The 25,822-nt window shown below is 33.1% G+C and overlaps 1 protein-coding gene across 1 annotated transcript in view; it reads left to right on the top strand.

Moving 5' to 3' along the window:
• LOC118182165 (uncharacterized) overlaps positions 1-16,063 on the top strand; it is a 57,213-nt gene extending 41,150 nt beyond the window's left edge. Inside the window, exon 5 of the mRNA XM_085816514.1 lies at positions 12,974-16,063. Coding sequence (XP_085672640.1) covers positions 12,974-13,328 — 355 coding nt within the window. The 3' untranslated portion in view covers positions 13,329-16,063. The remainder of the gene's footprint in view (positions 1-12,973) is intronic.
• The last annotated feature ends 9,759 nt before the right edge of the window (positions 16,064-25,822 follow it).

The following is a 25,822-nucleotide window of genomic DNA, read 5'->3' as shown; positions in this document are numbered from 1 at the left end:
ATGCAGGCTTTCGCTCTAAAGCATGACTTTACAGTTTAATACTTAAATTTTGACTTCATTGCTTTTAAGCATTCACTTTTAGCATCTAAAATTTTATGCTTCTAGACTAAATTCTACTTTTACATAACATGCAAGTATTTACATACATTTACAAAAGTTTAATACATATGCTTTTTACAATTTACCATAAAATGAATAAGAGAAAATAAATTTTTACTTTACTCATCCTTCGCCAAGCTGCGGCACTGAAACTAAAATTCTTATTAGTACATACAAGAATACGAAGTTATTTTTATCTCCGGCCAAATTTTGGCTTTAACATAACAGAATTAGTCTTTCGACCAACAGAAAATGCTTGTTTTTAGCTTTTACACTTAAAGAAAATAATACTTTTGCCTTAGCTAAATAAAGTAAAACAAAACTAAGTCTCAACCGAGACATATTGACTTTCGTCAAAACATAGAACTTCGTACTTATGCATAACATTTCGGAACAAAAGAGAAAAATATTTATAGAAGGTTTTGACTTATCTTTGAGTTTTCGATGCTTGAAACTCCGTCATCCGTTTTTGACAAAATTGATCCCAAGTTAGAGGTGTCATGGATGTCAATCTTCTCCTTGTTGATCTCCAATTGTCGTCCCCGTTGATCTTTCTTTTGCGTCCTCTACATGCTGGCCTCTTGACGGAGTAATCGTCTGGTTGTTGGCTTTTGCGTTTCTGCCTGGGACGGCTGGTCTTGACGTCCTCCGGTCTGGAGTCCTTGAATTTCTTCTGTTCCTCGTACTTCTGTGCTTCCTGTTGGCGTTTCAGTTTCCGGAACGGCGGCCTTGCTGGCACCTGACTCTGTGGCCGTGTGCGCGTTCTTCTTGATGTGTAATTCCTCCTGCCATCCTTTGTAGGTGGTGTTTTTCTTTTTACCACGGTTTCTTTACCCGGTTCATCTGTACTTTTGTTTTTCTAAAACGCCGGAGTTTGATAATCATTTTTTCTTTTTGATACCGACGTCCGGGTTGTAGAAGTGCTAGGTCTCTCTTCAGTTCTCCGTTTCTTGGGTGGTGGAATAGTTGTTGCAGTCTCTGGCCCTTCTATTTCGTTTAGACTTGAGTCCTGCAAGAAACTTTTAAGGATTTCAAAATCATTGGGATTATAGTATTTTTTCACCTGGTCGGAACTTGCTTTACAGATTTCTCCTCTCTCGTTTTTAAGATATAAAACTACTCCTTTGATTTCCTGAATTACATAGGGGCCTTCAAACTTTGGAGCTAGCTTTGCCATAAAATTGTCTGGGGCACTTGATAAAGAAAATTTCCGTTTCAATACTTTATCACCAACTTTAAAATCTGCTTCACGGCGTTTTTTATCGTAATAAATTTTCTGCCTATTTCTTGCCGTATCCGAGGTTTTAAGCGCCTGATCAATTAGTTTTTGCACGTCCTTTTGTTTGAATTCCTGCTCTCTTTGTTGCACAAAGAATAATTTATCTAAAGGCGTAATTAACTTTCTGCCTAAAAATAATTCTGCTGGAGTTTTTCCCGTAGTATCATGATGTGCCGTTCTTAAAGCATAAGCTAATTCATTTATGTAGCCATCCCAGCGCTTGTGATGTGTGCTAACGTAACTGCGAATTATTTTTACAATGTTTTTATTAACTCTTTCTGCTATGTTAGCCTGTGGTCTATACGGAACCATTTTGATATGGCGTATATCAAGTCCATTGCATATGTTTTCAAATATTTGACTAATGAATTGTTTTCCGTTATCGCTAATGACTTTTATGGGTGCACCGTATTTTAAAATGTATCTGTGTAAGAATGCATCTGCGACTGTTTTGGCTGACGCGCGTTTAAGTGGAACAATTTCTATCCATTTTGAAAAATGATCTACTATTACTAAAAGAAAACGATTTTTATTTAACTCGCTCTGGGGGAAGGGACCAAGGAGATCTATGCCTAAAATTTCATTCGGAAATGTAGCGCGAATGCTATTTAAGTACCCGGCCGGGCTGTAATTAATATCATTTATTAACTGACATTGATTGCAGGACCTGACATACGCCGTTACTATTTTGTATAATTGCGGGAAATATACCGCCTCGCGTACCCTTTTTAAAGTCTTTCTGACCCCGAGGTGGCCCGCTGTTTTTTTTTCGTGCAACTCCCTCAAAATGCTTAATCGAAGCGAGGCTGGGATGACTGGCTTATACTCAAGATTTTCGTTTGTTGTTTTCGTATAAAATAATAAATTATCTATTATTTCATAGTTTTTTGCTCTATTTCTTATCGCATCGATATCTGTATGCTCAAAGCCTTCGGGGTCTTTCAAATAAGCATAGATATTTCCAAATTCAGGATCAGCTTTCAGTTCAGTAATAACCGTATCTCTAGAATCTAAAATTTTTGAAGTCAACACAGCGCATTTAAGTTCATTACCTTCCTCGTCCAGTTTTATACGAGAAAGTGCGTCAGCTACATTGTTTTCCTTACCCGGTTTATATTTTATTGTGATATTATATTCTTGGAGTTTTAAAGCCCATCTTATTAACCTGGGCGTTAGGTTTTTTCCCGAGTAAAGTCTACCAACAGCCGCATGATCCGAAAAGACAGTTACTGGCGATTTGCCGAAATAAACTCGAAATTTGTGTACAGCCATTAATACGGCTAATGTTTCTCTTTCTGTAGCTGTATATTTCCTTTGTGTTTGATTCAATGTTTTACTAAAAAATGCCAGCGGATGGTTATTTTGCATAAGAACCGCACCCACCGCATAGTCTGATGCATCTGCCGCAATTTCCAGGTCAATTTTAAAACAGAGGCATTAATAAGCGCTTCTTTTAATCTTTCAAAAGCCGTGTTAGCTTCCGCTGTCCACGTAAATTTACTCTTTTTTCTTTTGATTACTTTGACAAATTTTCTTTTTGGGCCTTGCCCTTCAAGTTTCGATGCGTTAGCTTGATAGTTCTTTCCCCCATATGAGCGATTTCCATTTCTTGTTTCCTCCTTCCTTCTGGTACTTTGAGAATATGTTTCCCCTCTCGCTCTTTCCGCGATTCTGCGATTTTGAAACTTCACCGCCAATTCGAAAAGTTCCTGCAATGTGGTTGGGTTTCTAATTTCAAAGTAGTCTTGGACAGCGGGTAACAATCTTGGTAATATTATTTCAATAATCTCCGCATCGGGTTTTTTCCCATACAACATATCCGTTAGCTTGATTTTTCGTAAAATAAAGTCCGTCAATTGTGCTGTATCCCGTTGATAGAAACTATATAGCTCGGCTTCCAGCCGTGCGCGATCTTTCACTATGGGGAAGGCCTTTACTAACGATTTTTTGAAATTTTCAAAAGTATACGTCGGGCTTCCAAATTCACCTAGAAGAAATTTGCCTATATTTTTCCACCATAGCGCGGCCTGTCCTCTTAGTGCTGATGTGGCGATAGCAACTTTTTGTCTTTCGGGCACAGGATAGAGCTGAAAGTGGTTTTCTATACCTTCTAAAAATACGGACACCGAATTTTTTCCGTCGAAATAGACGTTTGGCTTGATTGATGCTCTCAAAGTCTGGACCAGGTATCCAAATCCTTCTAACTGCGTTGTCATTTCTTGGTGTTGTCCAGCGGCTTCCATCCAGTTTTCGGCCATTTCAGTTCGATAAGTGTTCGGGCGCCAATATAACGTTGCGCGCCTCTAACTAGCACGCAACCAAGAGGTGACTGTGAAAGCTTGTATAAACCACAGAGTCTTATAAAGGGTTTAAGTCCCTTTTTATTCAACGTACTAATTTACAATTGCGTTCTCTTGACGCTTACAAACGGTGCCAACTCGGCAGTCAAAATAAAAATAAAAACCTGAAAAGAAATTAAAGACAATATTCTAACTACGAGGCTCTCTCAAATAACTAACTCACCGCGTTTTACAATACGGCTGCTAATTCAGCAGACTTGAAGCTCACTGGAACAATTGCAACTACTTCCCGCCAAGCACATAGGCCGCAACGCGGGGTTTTTCAAATCTCTATAACTACCTCCGCGCTCGCTAAGTAAGAATAACTCTCTCTCACCGAACTTGTTTCCTTCTATTTAAATCATACTACTTCCGCTGATAATTTGAATGCTTGCGCGTTCTACTCAAATTTACATATTCTGGCATTGGCAGTTCCAGGGGAAAGTAAGGATTGACAGGAAAGATAGTTTAAACTTAAAATAAATGTTAGTTAAAATAAATATAAACCCTACATATTGATTCCATTCTGCTATCACCAGAATTCAAATTAGGCTGAGGTTTGATTGCAAAATGATTTGTAATTTAGACAAATTAATCTGCTAGCTGGCAAGAAAGCTGTTTATTCACTAGATGTCCACAAGAGTGCTGATTTGGCAACTGGAAGGTGAGTTTTATACAGGTTGTTTCGTATTGAATGAGACAAAAAGTATAGCATAGTTCAAATTCTGTAATTTATTAATTAAGCTTAATCAAATTAATTCTTAAACTACAATCATACAAGTTTTATCTGGCAACAGTGATAACTCTTCCGGTTACGAAATCATCGCTGGAAGCATTGTTAAACAAAATGGCGCTATCCATGCAGAAGAATGCATACTGTGTTTTGGAATACGGCAAAACATAGTCGTTTATGGCCTTTCAAAGACATTTTAGCAGGAAATTTGGTAAAGAACCAATGCATCATCACAACACCGAAAGGTGAGTGAAGCAGTTTCAGGGCACGGGCTGCTTGTATAAGAAAATCAGCCCGTGACGAACAGCAGCCAAACCGACGTGATTGAAAAAAAAAATGTGAAATGGTTTTAAATCCACGTGTCGTGCACGTTTTGAACTCAATATGCCTCATGGAATGATGTGGCGTGTGTTACAGAAACGTCTACAGTTTCAGCCATACAAGTTTCAGATGATGTAGGAGTTAAACTTTCCGAAAAACCGTTGTGTAGAACTTTCTATGGGAATTTGAAACATGAGCTGGAGTAGATCGTTTCGCGAGTAGACTTGCGTTTAAGGATGAAACCACGTTTGACATTTCTGGCAAAGTTAATCGACAGAATTTATGATTTTGTCTCACGGAAGATCCACATGTTGTAGCAGATCATGAGCGTGATTCTCCACAGTTGAACAGTTTCTGTGCCATTTCCAACAGTTGTGCTTTTGGTCTTTTTATTTCGAATAAAATTCGATTAACATATGCATTTACCAAGATGTGCTATCAAAATAGTTGTTCCTTCAGTTGGAGGAAGCGGTTTCTGGCTTCATTCTGCAACAAGACGGTGCTCCACTACATTGGCATAACACGTATGCCAATACCTGTATGGTAGTCTATCGCATCGCTGGACTGGCCGTGATATGTCAAATGATATGCCATTCCTTTGTTGGATACTGAAATTCCCAGAATTATCTCTTGGTATGCAACTAACTTTATCCTATGGGGTGTTGTTAAAGACAAAAGGGCAGTGCCTGTGTTTCTCCAGGACTTACAGCAACTGTAGCAGAGGGTAACTAAAGTGCTCAAATCATTAACAAAAGATATTCTTTTACGAGTGTGGCAGGACCTGGAGTATACCACATACATATTTGCCGTGTCACCGGAAAGGTACACATAGATCATCTACAGAAACTTAAATAACTAAAGTGCCACTGTAAATTTGATTTATCAAAATAAAGTAATTGCAGCGTTCACAAGTAGGCTTTCTTTTTGACCCATTCAATATGAGAAACATCTATTTTCTCTCAAGCTAAAGCTGTTATTCCTGAAGCCGGGCTAGTGAAACGTTAAAAGTTATCTGGTATGTTGTACCTATTTAAATATTTGAATTTCTGAAAACATGCAAGTAGCGGTGTTTAATATTTTACTAAGTTTTAAAAATACTAAAAGATGCAGTTTTCAATAAATATTTTAGCAGAGGTTTAGCTGTTGAGTGTATTCCTGAAGATTTAGAATTATAGTCAATTGCGAAGACGAGAATTCATCAAAAATTTATCTAAAATCTTCTTTAAAATATTAAACACATGTAGTTTAATAGTTACTTATTTTTAATCTTAAAACCGTTTTTAACTGAAATTTCTTGAAATTCAGTAATGTTTTGGTCAAAAACTGAGACAGCTTAAAAAGGTGTTAGTTCTAAAAATTTGATGGATATTCTTATTTCCCTTATTACATTGAAACCGCTTTTATTGGAAGCATATTATGATTAAAACAACTTGTTTCTCTTCATATTATTATAAATGTATTCGTATTGTTTTAATAGAATATTTTGTTCCTAGATTTTAAAAGAAGTACTTTTATTAAATTTAATGTTTTCGGGATACTACATGCTTTAAATGCACCTACTTTGCTCAAGTGTTTTCTGTACTTCTTTTAAAATCTAGTTTAAAAGATTTTAAAAGAAGTACTTTTATTAAATTTAACGTTTTTGGGATAGTACATGCTTTAAATACACCTACTTTACTCATTGTTTTCTGTACTTCTTTTAACATTTAAATATATTTTACACAAGAAACATTACGCAAGCATTTTTAAAAATTGATATTTTTAAGATTTTCATTAGGCAGTTTAACACATTTTTTCTGTTAGTGAATTTATTGCTTTTAGATTCATTAGAAAATTATTATTTGGAGATGTTTAAAGTCTTCTCTTCACTTGTCTTTGCATTTTCATAATTCTGCCAAACTCATAAGATGCGATTTAAAGTAAACGTTAGTTCAGTTTTGTCAAACGTCTTGATATGTTATTTGGGGAGTTATTTATGCTCAAATATACGTCTTTATTAGAGCTGTTACGCAAATATTTAGTGTTACATAAAATCTTTCTTCATAAATTGGCTCGGAATGCGCGAGTCTAAAACCTGTACAAATGGCTTCTTGTAATATACACTGTTACAGCAGAGAAGCTAGTTTTACAGGTTTGAAGCAATTTCGAAGCCTGCATCGGCTGATCTCAAAATCTGAGCTGCTTTGAAACATTTAACATAAAATCTTTCTTCGTGAATTTGTTTGGAATAACTAAATTCTAAAAAACGTACAAATGGCTTCTTGTCTTATACACTTTTGCAACAGAGAAGCCTATTTTACAAGCGGGGAGCAATTTAGTCATGTACATCGGCCGATCTCAAAATCAAGTTCCCCAACTTTCTAAAACATTCGTCTTTACAGATTTCTGTTCGAGAAAAATTCTTCCTCTCCAAGAAGTAAACTTTCAGAAAATTAAAATTTTACCTAATTGAAATTATTATTTTTCGGTTAGGTCTTTTTATTTTTTTATTGTATACAAGCCACTACGCGGCCAGCCCTCGTCTGGCTTTTAAATATACCGGATAAATGCCTAAAGGGAACACCAAACATTAAATGTAAATACTGCACAGAATTTTACTCTGCAGAACAACTTTATCAAAAAAGAAATCAATAATGTATTATATATATATATAAATTACAATGAAATAAGCAATATCCCTTAGTACAAATATTAATTATCCTAATAAATAAATTAACCCATTCCCCTTTGCAAAATTTTAAGAATTCAAATGGTATAAAGGAAGTTAAGAACTTTGTTTCCTAAAAAAACATCATGCAAAATTTTTTTATAAAATTAAAATTGTATATATAATTAAAATATAATATACAAAATTACAAGGAAATAAGCAATAAATCTCATATTTTGAAGAGAAAACAGTCAGCAGTCAGTATCCAAAGCAATAAATGCAAAACTACTATAAAGTAAACTAAAACCACATTTCTAAAAGAATGAAACTATCATCGGAAAGAAATAACCAATCAGAATTATGCTTTGTGGATGACATAATTCAAAATATAGAAGCCTCTTTGCCATAGGCTAATAAAGTGTGAGAGAGAGATAAAAAAGGACATTCTTTCTGTTGTGTCTCGCGAGACACATAAGCAGCATTTTATCTCACATTTGCAACAGTCAGCAGTCCAGTATACAAAGCATTGAATGAAAAACTGTTGCCAAAACCCCATTTCTAAAAGCATGAAACTATTCAAAATGATGTGATTTCATCAAAAGAAAAGGTGAATAAAAAAATCTGATTCGAATTTTCAAAAAATCGCTTCGATCTGCACTGGCTCTTGTCTAGATGCACCTATGTACCAAATTTCGTAGCCCTGGGTCTATTAGCTTACGCGCAGCACGAGCGAAACACACACACAGACTCTTTCTTTTATTATATGTAGAGATTACCACTTTGCAGTCAAATCGGCAATGGGAGGGGGAGTCAATGGAATCAATAGGAGGGAGAGGAACCAGGATTTAAAATATTAGCAAGTAGGGCAGCGCTGACTCAAAACAAAAGTGAGAGACAGTTTCAATAAAATAAAACTTGCTGTGAGACAAGAAGAAAAAGACGGGAATAGCATTGAACCTTGACAGTCGCGCGACTGCATATGTCATAAATTATCATATTATATCATACAGTTTCCCGTGGCGGAAGGGGAAGCTAGTAAGTGGTACTGGTATTAGTTCTAGTAGTTACTACTCCTAGGTAGTTAGTTAGTGGAAGATCCATGATTCGAATCCTGTCGACAATACATTATTTTCGCAATTATTGGAGTTATTAAAAGCTAATAACCTTTACAGTGATACCCAAACTAATGGGGTGGACAATAATTTATCACAGGTTCCGTGTGGTCGACTGGGTGCTGTCTTTCTCCCTTGTCGGCTTTTATGTGGGCGAGAAAATACTTTCCATCGTACGTGATCATTTGTCGTAAGTGGTTAATACGTTCAGTTAGCCGTTGGAGAATCTGTGAAAATTCGAAATCCAAAGAGGCCATAGATGATTTTTAATGCTTCCTCTGTAAGGATCCTAAGTTTTACTAACGTTTATTTTATTTTAAAACTGTACTATCTCTTCTTATTTTCTACTTCCGGCCAGAATTAAATGCTTTAACTTGTTTATGCAAATTGTCTTGCTAACGCCCAAGTTGTGGCTTTTTGCCAAGAGAGAGAGAGAAGGAGTTTTTAGAAAGCAAGCCGCTTGTCACCGTAGTTTTACGAGTTTTCACTCGGTTGCTGGTTGCCTTTAAGGCCAGAGGTTTTGCCCTCTTGATATTTGCAGACGTATCGTAGTTTTAGCAGCTCGGCGTATTACATACGAACCTTTTTTTAAATAAAGGCCAGTCTTAGTACTAGGCATTTGTATACTAATTCAAAGTTAGCTTTTAGTTAGAGTTTTATTTAGTAGTTTTTATATTCTTACGTTCAGACCACGAGTGGTTGGTCTCTGTATTCCGAAGTTCGGAAATACCTGTAAAGTATTGAAAATAAAGGGTTTTTCGTATACCCTTCCTGCTTGTGTTGTCTATTTCCCACCTTCTTGAACATAGCTTGAGTAAGCTCCCAGTTGCTATTCAGGATCATTTATGTTTCCAAAGCAAATTAAGAGAAACACAAGTCCTGACACCTCCTTCGAAACTACTGATAGTCTTTATGCAGTACAACATACAAATACTTGATGGAGAGTGACTCGTTACCTCCTGTATTTCCTCGATAGGATCTCATGTATATTTGCAATGAGGGAGAAATTGTGGAATGATCACATTTTCTTGTACGTGTTTTCCTGGTGGAAATGTGTAGCACTTCTACAAAGTAACTGGAAGATCTCTTGTGGGAGTCCCATCGAGAACACTACTGATATTAGTTTTCTGGTCTACAAAACTTGAATTTCTGTACTCGATTTTCGGGTGCAAGGACCCTGGCAATGACAAGATTATTAAAATAATTAACAAGCTTCTTTTGTCTCTTAGCGAAATATTATCGGTATGACAAATATTAAATTAGGTTCATTGTTGGTGTCGTTTTTAGTCTGCTAATATTTTACACAGTAAATTTCTTGAAAACCGTATCCTAGATAGGAATTTCTGAGGAATTTAGAGAAATCGTTCGTTACGTGTAACGTTATTACTCACCGGTTATCACAGGAAGAATTTTAATTTATTCCCAAGCTCCATTCAAAAATGCGAAATATCGGAAAAAAATTCAAGGAATAATAAAAACACTAACAACTTTGTGAATGTCAGAAATTCACTAAATAATTTATTAGTTGTAAAAATCATTGAAACATACCTTACGAAAATAATTTCGCAGTTTTTTTAAGACGGTTTAAGTCTGATTCTTCGTTGTCTTTCTATGGAAGTTGAAGACTCAGTTGTCAGATTGGTTTTCCTTCTTCCGTAACCTGGCTCTACATTAAAGGTGGTGTTTTTTGTGCGTATTCTTTATATTCTCCATGGAATTTTTCCATGTTATATTTGATACTTACTTTATTACCGAATATTAGTAATTTTCATTTTGTTTAAAAATTTAAATCAGTTTTTAAAAGAACTTTTTTAACTCTGTAGCTAAGCCTAACGTGGATAGCTAAGCCTAACGTCTTATTAAGTGTTTAGTTCGAATGACTGCTCTCGATTTCTAATGTGCTTCCGCTTTTTAATAAGCATTTACTCTTGAAAATTACAGATACTTGATATTTATTTTACAAAAATCTTTAATTTGTTATTATATTAAATGTATATACTTGCTTTCAAATCCCTGAATTTTTAATCAAACGTTCATTAAATTGGTTCAAAATCTATATATGTATAAAACAGTGTGGACTCCCACGGAATGGTTTTTCAAAATATTAGATAGACAGTGACTTTCCTCTTTCTTTGAAAAGTGTGCCAAATATCATCAATATCTAAATAAAACTGTAGATTTACATGAATTACAAACACACGGGCACACGTCTTTATTTACATAGATTAATTAAGATTTTGCATAGATTATGTCTTTATTTACATAGATTATTACATAGATTGGATAGTCTTTATTTACATAGATTAAATTATAAACATAAATTAAAACTTTATTTACATAGATTTACATAGATTAAACTTTATTTACATAGATTTACATAGATAAAGTCATAAAATTTATTACTTATTTGTTCTTTTAAGAATGTAATATTTTTTCTCGTCTCTCAGTGCATCAGACAATGAAAGCAGGTTTGTTTTTGATTTATTGGATTACAATAAAGCACTCGAGGGCTATCTGTTTAAGGGGAGGGAGGACTTCGTGGAGGATTCTCTAAGGGAAACTGGATCAATGCACTTCACACAAGGAGAAAAACCACAAAAATGCCCATGCAGGCAGCGCATTCGTCGGGATTCGAACCCGAGCCAAACTACTACAATGGAAACATGAACGCACAATAAAGTTATAAATTTATATAAATATTTGTATTTATTTAACTGAATTATAGGCTTTATGTATTTTATAATGGGGTTAATATATTTTCCGTTTGGTGCATTTTGTGTAAACATTTTAGCGTGTGTCGTTATTTAATCGAAGTTTCGGTCACATGCTGCTGTTCAGAGGGATCGAAAATTCGATTATTTTGCGTATTATGCTGTGGATCTTGCAAGTATGAGTTAACAGACATTTGAATTGTGAAGGTTCTGATGTAATTCTATTAGAACGTGGAATTAGAGCAGAATGTCTTCAGATGGCGTTTAGACATTTAGGGAGTTTACATTTGGTAATATTATGAGAATTTCTTAAAAGTGCATTTTCGGAATATCAGAAGCGAATTTTCTCGAAACGTTTAGACGTGTTGGGCATCCCTATAAATATGGGTATTTTGAAACCGAGTGCCAGTTAGTTCATGAAGTTCAGTAATTCAGTTCGATATCTTGGGATTGGAAGTGAGCTTTAACTTCTGCCCGTGAATAATTTTACTAATTTGAGACAATCCTCATGTTTTAAGAAAAATTTGCATTATCCCTGTTTTGAATCTTGAGCTATACATAGTGCTGTGTGGACAGTTATTAATTTCAATAAAATGTCACTTTCTTCTTATTAATCTGGAATAGACATTAAGGAGGGTCTCACCAGCGGAAGAGCGGTACAGTCACTAAAACTCTGGTAGTTCGGTCGGGGGTTTAAATCCCGCAAGCGGGCTGGCTGTACGAGCATTTTCGTGGTTTTTCCAATGAGTAACGTGTATACGAGCCAGTTCCCTTAGAAAGTCCTCCACGAAGGAATCCATTCCCTTAAGGGGACTCGTACACCCTAAAACGCATAAGATGTTTGAATAGGTGACTGTTACAAGAATTGGGATAACTTATTTATTTTAAAAGCAATTACTACCAACCTTTTACAGCTGACTACATAATATAGCTGCTTTCTGAAATAGTAATCAGAAAGTTTGTGTTGCCACAAATATTTTTATAATTTAATCTGATTTGTGACAACATTTTTCGCCATGTTTCCAACTTGCACGCACAGTTTAAAACATTCTGTTTTATAATTTAATTCCATACTTAATATATAGCTTTTATAACATTTGGTAATTACTGTGAACCTAAAATTCTAAAAATTTCATGTTAAATTTTTATTTTATTTGGAGTTGAGTTTATAAAATGTATTTTATTAACGAAATTTGTAATGTTTTCGTCCATAAAATTTTAAAGCATTAAAATATTCATCAGATTGTTGGTTCAGTTAGAAAATAGTGCCCATATAAAGAAGTCTATCAAATTTCAAGAATGTACCATTAGCCATTTTTAAAATATCATGCGCGCAAGGTGGAAACATGGCGAAATATTGTGTCACAAAGAGGATTAAATTGCAAAAATATTTGTGGCAACACAAACTTTCTGGTTACTAGTTTCCAAAGCAGCTATATTATGTAGTCAGCTGTAAAAAGTTGGAAGTAATTGCTTTTAAAATAACTAAAATATTACTAAAATATCCCAATTTTTGCAAATGTCACATATTGGAAGATCATGAGGGGTTTAAAGTGTATGAGTCCCCTTAAGCAGATAGCCCTCGAATGCTTTGCTAGAATTAAATAACCTAATCCTAGACATTAATGTCTACGAGCCTGTAGTTCACAATAATGCGAACTAAAAATACATCTATTAATAAAGTTATAAGCTTTACTGTTGTTTTAACTAGAAGTTTTGACGCTCTTTTCAGGTCTGAATCTTTTATTCGAATCTTTAAGGAAACTGATGGCAGTGAAATCCTACGACAAAGAATATGCTGGAATCGCTGTACACAAAGGAAGCTGAGTACATCCGGGGAGTACGAATCCTGGCACGAATCTGATCTCATTCTTCACGAAACCCTATTCCTTGCTCCATCGGAAATATATTCGGTATATTTGTATGGATGCACTGATCCTTTCAATATGCCATGTGTTTCTGTAACTAACCGAAGAAGAAGAGTAGCTCAGGCTTTTGCCACATTACATGGTCAGATGATCATGGCCGTCAGAGAACTACATATAGTACCAGATGCAAAAGCCACATGGGGTCCACGATGCTGCTGAAATTAATATTAGAAAATAACATCTGAAACTAAGAAACTGAATATTTTAAATAAGCCTACCACACCTGTGTGATTTAAAAATGTAGTACAGTAATGATGATGAAAATAGTAGAAAGCAAAGATCGAATGGACCAGATGATGAAAATGGTTGAAAGCAAAGATCGAATTCTATATTAAAAGGCAAAAATATTATTGGCGAAGAAAGAACTTCACTTAGATATCATTCAATGTATACCTAGCACAAGAATATGAATCATTTCCTACATATTTTAGGTTTGCGCAGCGCATTCTCCAGCTATGCAAGTTGGCGTTGCCATTTGCATAAACGGGCAATGATATATTATTTAACGTACATTTAAATATTACGTATCCTTTCTTAAGTTTACATCTAAGAGGGATAATTTAAATTCAAAATAAAAAATCATGACTAACAAGAAAAGTACGTGTATCCAGCTATTATTCATCTTTCGTACCTGCAACGGGTTTGAGTGACCGACTTCCTGAAACTTCAAGATACTATTTGTTCTTGTTATTGTAGTAAGGCGATTCTGTATTCATGATTAAGAATTTACTAAATTTCACTGATTATTGTTAAAGTTACTTGGTACTTTTTCGTTTTGCCGGCGCAAGCGATAAAGTCGCCAATAATGGTACAACCGATGCCAAACGGAATATTCTCGCTGGTAACCTTTTACGCCTCATTTTCAAAACAAGTCGCAGCTTTTTCTTACCATATTGATTGTTTCTTTCAATACTGGCATATAATTACACATAATTTTTATCAAATAGTTAAGTTTTATGTCTAAGGCCATTTTCGGTAATTAAGTCAATTAGGATGCAATCACAGCGCTTACCCGAAGCCGAAAATATAGAAAAGGTAAAGTCAAGGGTTAAATTCATCAGTTCTAATGAGAATGCATTAGCGAAGTAAAGCACTGCAGTTTTACATAATTTCTGAGTAAGCTATTCGTACGAATTGAAATGTTTCTTGCATTTAAACTTGTGTTCCAAATTAAGATTTAACTTGAAATTAATGTAGATAATTGCTGAGAGCATTAGATTTTTGTAGAGTAGTTTACGTGAGATGAAATCGCTTGGGGTCACGTGATATGAACCGGCGAATCAGGATGTTGAACCATAAAAGTATAGTAAAATTCTTAAATTAATATCTTTTTACAAATTTATTGTCTTTATTTATTGGCTTTTTATAAAATTTTAAGCGATATTAAAATGTTTATGTCTTCAAAAAAAGAATTCTTAGAACTGACATTTTTTAAATATTTTTTATGTGTATACTGTATGTTGTCGCCAATAAAGTCTGCTTGGCGAGATTTGCGCCGGCGAAACGGAAAAGTACCAATTACTTAATTTGTCCTATTTTAATTAAATGAATATTTTATGATATATTATTGATACTATTTTAATTAATTTATTTAATAATTAATTCATGTCGATATCATGCTTATTATTTATAGGTTTTTACAATGTTCATTTCAGTGTTATATATGTATTATATATTATATATTTATTATTTGTTTATGTCGAAATCATGCTTAATATTTCTAGGTTTTTACAAACTTCACTTTAGTGTTTATATTTATTATATTTTGCAATTTTAAAACATTCTAGAGTCAGTAATTTACTTGATATATAACCTTTTATTAACACAACATCATTATTTAACATTTGTAATGATCTTTTGATAATAATACTCATTTGCATCGCTAGAATTAAATGTCATTGTTATCATTCATGTCTTTCAAAAGCAATAATTCATCTATTTAGGAGAATGTAATAGATGCGCAACAATTCTGATGTTCTATCAGTAAACTGAAATCAGATCTATTACAAATTAACAGAGAAAAATATTACAAATTAAAGAAACTTACCTTCTCTCTAATGTTCAATTTGAACCCAATCTGTTTTTAAAAATCTGATTTCTTTTAAAATGTAATTTACTCTGAAATCTAATCTCTGTCATAAAACTTAAACTGAATCTAATCCGTTCGAAAACTTACCATGTTCTAAACCTAATCTGAATCTCGAATTATTTATTATGCCTTCTATTAATCTGATTTTAGAAAAGAATCAAATCTTATGATTAAGACTAGTGTAATATCCATTCCCTAAGTATTGTAATCCAACTATCCCCTAACCGGAGTACAGTCTAATATATGTTACAGGTTAAGGATTTATTAATATTCAAATTAGTTTAAATTTACATTTGTTCCTTTTAAAACCGCCATTTTGCGGCATGGAAAAGTAAAGCTTCTCTTTGAGTGTTACCAAACTCGTTCCGATAGAAAGTATTCTCCCATGAATTAAATCAGAAATTTAGAAATAATAGTATTAAACAGCATTTGTTATTTTTTGGAATACAAAAGATAATAATTGCGCTTTAAATCGAGACAAATGGAAAAGAAAACTGAAACAGATAGCAAAAAAGTTTCAGCAAATGCGCTTTAAAGAATAAAAAGTAATATTTGATTTTTAATAAATAAATAATAATAATAAATTTTTTCATTAGAAAGTAGAATAAACAGAAATATTAATTGTACTTTGACTAGAATGAAGAAAAATTTGTAAATGTTCGTTTGAATGAATAATTTATAAAGTATTGAAATTGATTTTGTCACTTATATTGTCTAAAAGAAAAAATCTGATGTGTACACCACATGACTTACTTGTATTGGAATATTAAATTGGAATATTAAATTATACGCATTTTTTCTTGCATTTCATTTAAACTTATTGAACTGAATTAAATCTACTTCGCTGACAGCGCATAAACCAGAATAGAATAAATGCATTCTTTAAAATTCACTCTAGTATTTGTTTACCATAGCGACACTCTGGCGCTAGATTCACTTAACAGTATTAATAATTATATAACAGTTAACTTATATAATAATTTTATTACGGAAACTAAGTTAACTGTTATATAATCCAACAATTATATAACAGTTAACTTATATATTTCGTTCATATTATAACTCATACTGCACAAAATTTATATCATTTAAAGAATAGAATTATCTAATCGTTGCCACATGTTTTATTCAAATAAAGCTAGAATGATGTATAAAAGAAATTAAGCAAACAAAACAAAAAAGAAACTGTTTTTCACAGACGATTGCGTATTTCTCATTTAATTAATTCAGCTCTCACTTCGCGACAAGGCAAAAATACATAAAAACTCAAAATATCTGTATTAAAAATTAGGAAGTAAATCTTAAACGCTTATTTCCTCGAAAAAATTCCAGAAAGGATTAAGCATGATTTAAATAATAAATGAAGGCGTTATCTTTGTTGTTGCGAAGTTAAGTTTCCCTAGATTGGCAACAAATCCACTATTCTGCTGCCTCAAATGTAAACAAGCAATAGCCGCCATCAAAAAAATTATTAGGCTTAGCCTCAATTAAACAACTTTAAAATTGTTGATAATTCTAAAAATATTGCATACAGATTTACTAATGGCATAAAAACCTTAACCGGAAGATAAAAACAACATAATTCAGTCACTTTTAAAGCAAAAAATGTACAATTTACAAACATATAAGCGTGAAGAAACTGAGATTACTGAGCCGGGTAACAGAGGGGATATATATATATAAAAATATATTTATATACGTTTGGTGCGGCCGATTGCAACCAAAATACGAGGTGCACATCTACATGTTATAGCAGTCCTATATACAAAGTTTCAACGTTCTGAGGCTACTCGTTTTTGAGTTATGCGAGATACGTTTCGCTGGTACAGACGCCACGAAAAATTCTCTTCAGAATTAATTTTAAAGCAGTTTTATAATTTTTTTGAAGGAAAAGAGTATTTTATTCTGTCCTTACGTACAGATATCACACAAAAACATCGTTATATTGCATTCGATAGCGGTCAAAATGGATATTTTCGTTGAAATATGCTGCCTGAAACTTTTCGCGATTATAATACTTCCTTTTTACTTTGTACAAGGAAGTAAAAAGAATCAAATATTATCCTGTAATATATTTGCATTGCAATGAATGCTTGATAAAAATACAAATATATTCTGTTACCAAAAAATATCATAAAGTACTTACCAGTTTTAATATTAAAGCAAAACCAGAAATAGCAGTTACGTATAATTTTTCTACGAAGCAGAGTCATCCAAAAAATACGTTATATTCTGTTTCTTTAAAATAGGCATTTCAACGTCACTGACAGCTTTTCTCGTTTGCGACCACAACGCGTAACCTTTGTAGGAAAGCATATAAAAAACTCTTTAGTACAAAACAACTGGTGCGTTTTGTAGGATACAACTTTAAGGAAAACTACTCGTATGATCATCACAGCTTAGTTTCTCCTCATTTGAGACTGTAAATCAAACCAGCCTTCATTCGTCGCTTTTCATGTTGCAAAACATATTACATGAAAACTGAATAGTTGAATAAATTAAGCGACTCAAACCATCTGCGTGGTGGTCGTTCCCATAGTTACGAGGCAATCCAAGTGGAGGAAAGTGACATTAAATTCCTCTTTTAAAGTAACAGACCGTAACGCTGTGAAATTAATACAAATATTTTAATTATATTATGTATCGTACTCACAATTAACTCATTATAACAGAGAAGCAGCCTCATAAAATTATTCAAATGTATTGACCAAATCAGCATAAAATTAAATACGAATTAAAACTAATTATACACCATATTAATTAAGATGGTAAAAATCAGCACAAAAATTCAATATTTGCATTCTTCATTATGCTGTTGCCAAAAAGAATATCATCATTTTATTATAAACATTTATTATTATTTCTCTTAATTACTCTATTAATAATTTCTTTCTATTAATTCCATTATTATAAGAAAGCAACAATTTTTTTCTGTTTTTTAATATAAATAAAATGGAAAGAAGTTACAGTGTCTCACAAAAGTGATGGGACACTTGTGCTTTACAAAAGGAAACTGTAGTAAAATAAATTAAAAAAACATGTACAAATTTTTTGTGAGTGTGTTTCATACTTAAATTTATTAACAATTATTACATAACAAAAATTTTCTCAAAACATTAAAATATTAATTTAATAAAAATACAATTGTTTAGAACGGAGCAAAAAATGGCTCACTTAAGTGATGGGACACTTACTTTTCCATCAAATATTTATCCAAAAAATTTACTTTTTAAAAGGTTTTAATACTTTGTTGGATTTCGTTTCACTTTTAAAACATGATTTAATCTTCTTGAGATGGATTCGACTAATTTTTTGGGGATTTCTGGAGTGATTTTATCCCATTCTTCTTGAAGCGCCGAATTTAGTTGTTATTTTGAAGAAATGGTGTGTTTGTGAATTCTTGATTCGAATTCTTGCCAAATATTCTCCATGGGATTTAAGTCTGGAGATTGTGGTGATGTTTTTATTACTCGTATTTCAGGATAGTTATACAGCAGCCAGAGTCTAACGTTCAAAGCAGTGTGCTTGGGGTCATTGTCCTGTTAGAATTTAAAATCGTTATGAAGTTTCAATTTTCGTGCTGAAGATTTCAAATTTTGATTTAAAATGTCAATATACTTCTACTGATCCATTATACTGTCAATAAAAACAAAATTACCAACTCCAGCGGACGACATACACCCCCATACCTTAACTCCTCCTCCACCATGTTTTACTGTTGGCACCAAGTTCTGTTTGCGAAATTCTTCCTGGGTTTTCTCCACACCAAGTTTCTACCGTCAGAACCAAATATATTAAATTTACTCTCATCAGCAAATATAACTTCATTCCAGTAATCAGAATTCTTATTTATGTTGGATTTTGCGAAAGCCAGTCTGAGTTTTCTATTCTTTTCATTTACGAAGAATTTTTTCCTGGCTGTTCTACCGTCATATCCAGCAGATCGAATTACTTTTCTAATAGTCTCAGGATTAACAATTACTCCATATAATGCTTGTAAATCAGCAGCAACTTTAGGAGCCCTCATTCTTGGATTTTGTTTTAATATTTCGAACGATATATCGCTTTCTTTCATTGGATAGCTTTGATGGTCGGCCAGGTCTTCTTTTATCCTGAATCGTATGATTATTTTTATATCGTTTAATGATATTGAAAATTGTTGAATGACTCAAGTTAACTGTTTCAGCAGTTTCTCTAACAGATTTTTCACGTTCAATATGCAAATTAATAACTAATTTTCGAATTTCAGGCAAAGTTTCTTTTCGTTTAGCATTCATGGCTGCACAGAGCTAAAAAACACAAAAATTCTAAAACAAACTGGAGAGAAATACTGCAGACGATTTTATAAATTATTGCCAATTGCTTTTGAGTAAAAATAAAAACCCCCAAAAATATTTTTATTGTAGTATGTAGTAGTATCTAATGGTGTCCCATCACTTATGTGAGCCATTTTTTGCTCCGTTCTAAACAATTGTATTTTTATTAAATTAATATTTTAATATTTTGAGAAAATGTATGTTATGTAATAATTGTTACTAAATTTAAGTACGAAACTCACCTACAAAAAATGTTTACATGCTTTTTAATTAATTTTATTACAGTTTCCTTTTGTGAAGCACAAGTGTCCCATCACTTTTGTGAGACACTGTATATTCGATAAAATAATGTTGATAATTAAATTTTTGCGAATGTTTGTTGCAGATTTATGTAAAAATTATTACTATTAAATTAAGTATTAAACGTTTACTCAAGTGTTAAGCACAGTTAATTGAAGACATGTTATTCTATTAAACATCTACCTTATTTCTTTTCTCCTCTTTTTATGGTTTCTAATTTGAAATTAATAAAATATAAATTCATTTATAAAACTAAGAAAATGTAACGAGTTTATATATAAAGCAACAGCAACAAAACATTTTAAACGAAGGAGGTCAAATTTTCTAACAAGATTATATAACACTATATACAATATTCGTATGTTAGCGATTTGATTTTAGTTCAATAGTTATTTAGTCATATTATTATTTATAGGAATAATCATAGAAAAAATAAACATTCTTTATTTTAAAATTTTTTCATAGTAAATTCATCATTTGTAAGAAAAATAAACATTCTTTACTTATTGTTTATAATATGAAGCAAATCTAAAATAAAAACTACAATGGATCTTATACTGGGAGAAAAGAAGGAAATTATTAGTGGAGAATATTATCAAATCGAAATAATTTAGCCATATATGATCTTGATTCTTATACTCACACTAAAGTACAATACAACATGATACTATTTCAGATCATAGAATTAAAAATTTGTGCCTTCTACGTATTTTCATAACGTACGTAGAAAGAATAATCTATGAAATTCTTTATTAATAATTTGATAAATTTTTAAACTTGCGTAGTATTGTTACTTCCTTGGATAAATTGTTCGATTTTGTTCAACATATTGAAAGACAGCTTAGAAATAAATATCAGGAATTGTAGTAAGAAAATAAATTTTCTCTCTCTGTATATATATATATATATATATATAACCAATTTCAAAGTGAAGGGAAAAGGTGAATACATATAAATTCTCTCTCTATATATAATCAGTTTAAAAGTGAAGGCACATAAATTCAATATATATATATATATTGAATTTTATGTATTTATGAATATATATATATATTGAATTTATGTTTATATATAACATATTAAATGATGGCATATTTTTTAAGAACCATATTTCATTTATTTTCGTTTCTTTTATTGTATTCTAATATAATTACGTTTATTATTAATTTATTATCTCAAAAGATTTTGTGTGTTTATATATCAAAATGTATTTTAGTATTTTATTTTGTCTAATTTATTTATTAAAATGTTGAATGCAGTTTACGTAAATAAAATGTTTTTAAGTTTAATTTACTTGTTTTGTTATCGCCAAATTCCATTACAACTGCATTCCATTATGCAGATTGTATATTCTTTCTAGGAAAGCAAAACTAATGTATTGTAAAAATACTTTTCCCTCTTCATTTCCCAGTAAAAAAACAGTTTGATAACGTATATACAGTGTTGGAAAGAGTGGAATTTTAAGTAAAATTTTGCTTTAGAAATTGCAGTGAGTGGCCACATGAAGGGAATTCTACTGCTAGACGCTACATTTTTTTCTTTAGATTTGTTTTGTTACACCGAATTCATAAACGCTTCTTTAAAAGTAGGTTTAGTATTTATTGAAATAAGGTGAGTGGCAACATGAAAGAAATTCTGCTGCTAGGTACTATATTTCCTTCATTAGTTTTTTTGAAACTAATTCGTAAACTGTTCTTTTAAAACTAAGTTTAGTATTTATTAAGATAAGGTAAGTGGCAACATTTAGGAAATTCTACTACTAGGCTCTAAATTTTTTTCATTAGTTTTATATTTTTATACTAATTTCTAAACTCTTCTTTAAAACTGGGCTTAGTATTTATTGAAATAAATATGAACCAAGTAGAATTAGACGTAATTATTATGATCTTCCATTAGATTCGTAGATAAATACCATTTTATGAAAGAAAATTTATGCACTATACTGCATATTCTTACGAAGCCATTTAAGTGATTTAACTGACATTGTTTGGAATGCAGATTGACCAAAAATTATTTGGTAAATATGAAGCAGGAAAAAAATTACTTTCTATATACAAAACTGCCTATTATTCGTTATTTATTCTATAACTAATTGCTTTGTCATAAGATGTAATCTCTGTTCAGAAACATTAAATAAATCTAGTGATGTTATGTCTAGTTTGTCCCGGCGAGGACACTGCATATTTTTCACAGCTCCTCCTTCAAAATAACTTAATGGTTCTACAGTGGCGTTCAACTAAAAGGTGTTAGATGATAATTATTCATCCCCAGGACCTGCCATTTGGGTTCCCTAATCTCCATTCGCCCTTTAAAAGGAGGAGTACATATTATGTTCTCCTCCTTTTAAAAGACATAAATACATATATTTGTTTAAGCTCCGTACATATTTACATGTATTTGTTTAAGCTCCATGCTAGAGACTAGACATTTTGAAGCAGAAAACACGCAAAATTAGCAACGCCCACGTTCAGATTTGGATCATAAATTTTCCAATTCCTAGCTAGATGTGGTAATCATTTAAATTAACATAGCACAGAGAGAAGGAGATAATTTATTGGAGGATAAGAAGCAACTTTCTGTTTAGAATTATATATGTAAAAAAAAAATAATAAAATTTAATTTGCTTTATCTTTGCCAAGTATGACACTACTAAAATTACCATAATTATACTAAAATTACCATAATTAAGGTATATTACTTGATTCATTAAATCATGGATCCATGGCCAATGCTTGAAGACATGTTTAGCCATTTAATATATTTGTAGGTTAAACTGCTACAGTTTCTTTGAATTAACATATGGAACTGTACAGTAGTTGTATATTAGTAGCTTTAAAACGTATTATACTTTATACATTTTTATATACACTGAAGTGACAAAAGTCATGGGATACCTCCTAATATTTTGTCGGTCCTCGAAGTGCTGCAACCCGACGTGGCATGGACTCAACAAGTCGTTGGAAGTCCCCTGCAGGAGTATTGAGCCATGCTGTCTCTACAGACGTCCATAATTGTGAAAGTGTTGACAGTGCAGGGTTTTGGGCACGAACTGACCTCTCGATGATGTCCCATAAATGTTCGATGGGATTCATGTCGGGCGATCTAAGTGGCCAGATCATTCGCTGGAATTGTCCAGAATGTTCTTTTAACCAATCGCGAACAATTGTGGCCCGGTCACATGGCACATTGTCATCCATAAAAATCCCATCGTTGTTTGAGTACGTGAAGTTCATGAATGGCTGTAAGTAATTTTCAAGTAGCTGAAGGTTTCCATTCCAGTCAATGATCGGTTCAGTTGCACCAGAGAACCGAGTCCATGCCATGTAAAAACAGCCCAGACCATTATGGAACCACCACCAGCTTGAACAGTGCCTTGTTGACAACTTGGGTCCATGGCTTCGTGGGGTCTGCGCCACACTCGAACCCTACCATCAGCTCTTACCAACTGAAATCGTGACTCATCTGACCAAGCCACGGTTTTCCATTCATTTAGGAACCAACCGATATGCTCACGAGCCCACGAGAGTCGCTGCAGGCGATGTCGTGCTGTCAGTGAAGGCACTCGAGTCGGTCTTCTGCTGGCATAGCCCAAGGAAGACAAATTTCGCCGCATTGTCGTATCAGACACGTCTCTCGTACATCCCACATTGATTTCTGCGGTTATTTGACGCAGTGTTGCTTGTCTGTGAACATTGACAACTCTACGCAGACGTTGCTGGTCTCGGTCGTTAAGTGCAGGTGGTCGGCCACTGCGCTGTCCTTGGTGGGATGTTATGCCTGAAATTAGATACTCTCGGCACACTCTTGACACTGTGGATCTCGGAATGTTGAATTCCCTAACGATATCCGAAATGGAATGACGTATGCGTCTAGCTCCAACTACCATTCCGCCTTCAAAGTCTGTTAATTCTCGTCGTGCGGCCATAATCACGTCAAAGCCTCTTCACATGAATAACTTGAACAAAAATGAAAGCCCTGCCAAAGCACTTCGCATTTATGCATTTTCTACGCGATACTACTGCCATCTGTATATTTGCATATTGCTATCCCATGACTTTTGTCACTTCAGTGTAGTGTAGATATTGTTACATGCTATGAGTTTGCAGAGATCTCCTTACTAACTTTCACAGGTGAAAAGGAAGAATTTTGAACTTTATTGAAACAGGTGTAACTCACAAACTAAGATAGTAAGCTATAAATAACACGAGAGGAAAAACAAGAACATCTCCTTAATACATAAGGAATAACGCAGATTACAGAAAGTCATAGATTAAAGTCTACAGCAGCTGAATAAGAAACTCATCAAGGAAATGATAGTAGACTGTATACTATAACACTTCGTTAATGCAGCGGACATATTTATTTATAGCCTTTCACTAACCAATTATTTTATATTAATTTGTTTTGGTGTTTTTCTAGCTTTCCATTTTACTGTCAGAATGCAGATTTCTAGTTCGTGTATATTCAAATGAGGTCGAAAAGAGATAGTATTTAAGAAAATGTCTTAAAGGGTAGAATCAGAGCGTGTTCCCCCTGCTAAAGACCACGTTTCCTAATTGATTTTCTTGATAATAGTATATCTGCGACGTTGCGTTATTCTCACCATTAGGTTTTCCACACCGGTACTAGATCTGAGACAACTTGCGCATTTTGTATCTATGCACCTTTCGGCTAATTAAGTTAGTCATAATTTAAAATTCGTAACTTTTGAGTTGAGTCATATATGCTGGCTTTTCTTTAAGTACAAGCAGTGTTATCTATTAAACATTTATTTGAATCAAATAAAAGGGTTTTTTACATCCGTCCTATGTTTCTGTTGTAATTACAAGACCTTGTGATAATTTGCTTTAGTCTTATTTGGTAAAGCAAGCTGATTATTGGCTGTGATAATTTGCTTTAGTCTTGTGATAATTTGCTTATTACAGTTTTGGGGCCCACGACCGGCCGAGAGGTAAATCACTGAATACTGGTAGTTCGGTTCTAGGCTCGAATCCGACGAACAAGCTGGCTGCATGAGTGTTTTCCCGGTTTCTGCATGTGTAACATGTATACGAATCATTAAGAAGTAACATGTATACGAATCAGTTTCCCTTAGAGCGTCCTCCACGAAGGCATCCCTTCCTTTAAGCAGATGAACCTCGAATCTTCACCATAATCACATACACCAACACACCTTAAGAGTTGTCGTACGTTTGATGCTACCGAAGGAGACGAGAAACTCTACAAAGCACTTCTGAAAATTCCACAAAAATTGCTCTTAGTGGTTCGATAACGAATTTTCAAAAACCTTTTGTGATGCAGTCGAGTTGATAAGAAATAAATAACTAAGTGATTTGGTGAAGACATTGTCGTGAAGCTATCTTTACAATTCAGATATCACTTGGTTCGGAATTAAAAGATCACAATATAATGCTCGAAATAAATATATAAAAATGAATTAAGTAACCTAACTATTCTTAAAATTCAAAAATTAATAGAGTCAGAAATCAAAGATCTAAAGCATAATACAGAAAATTAATTCATACAAATCTAATGAATTAAGCAAAATTACATAATAAATAACCACGATATTTTACACGAAATTTATTAATTAAATAAATAATTAATGAAAAACGCATACTTCGCAAAAATACACTAAAACAAAACTCAGTCAAGTAAACACAAATATTTACACGTTTACAGCAATTTATACAGCTGATCAGCTAGTAAACAAATATACAACAGACGTCTTAGTCTTCAAACTAAGTTTAGAAGAGTGGTTTATTAGAAAAATCCCTAATCCATGATATCCTACGTTTACTAAAGTTTCTTCCCTGCTAACAAGAGGCTTATAACAATGGAGAGAAATCGATTTTCTTTGGTTATTTTCCATACAAATGTTGCAGTTATTTGCTAAGAAAGGGGAATATTATCTAGCCAATTTATTCTTCTGTGTTTACATCTTTGAG

This window comes from Stegodyphus dumicola, chromosome 5 (genome assembly GCF_044657685.1).
Source record: "Stegodyphus dumicola isolate Sdum_Otavi_A_Nest chromosome 5, ASM4465768v1".
Lineage (NCBI taxonomy): Eukaryota > Metazoa > Arthropoda > Arachnida > Araneae > Eresidae > Stegodyphus > Stegodyphus dumicola.
This window is presented reverse-complemented; position numbering and strand designations above follow the sequence as displayed.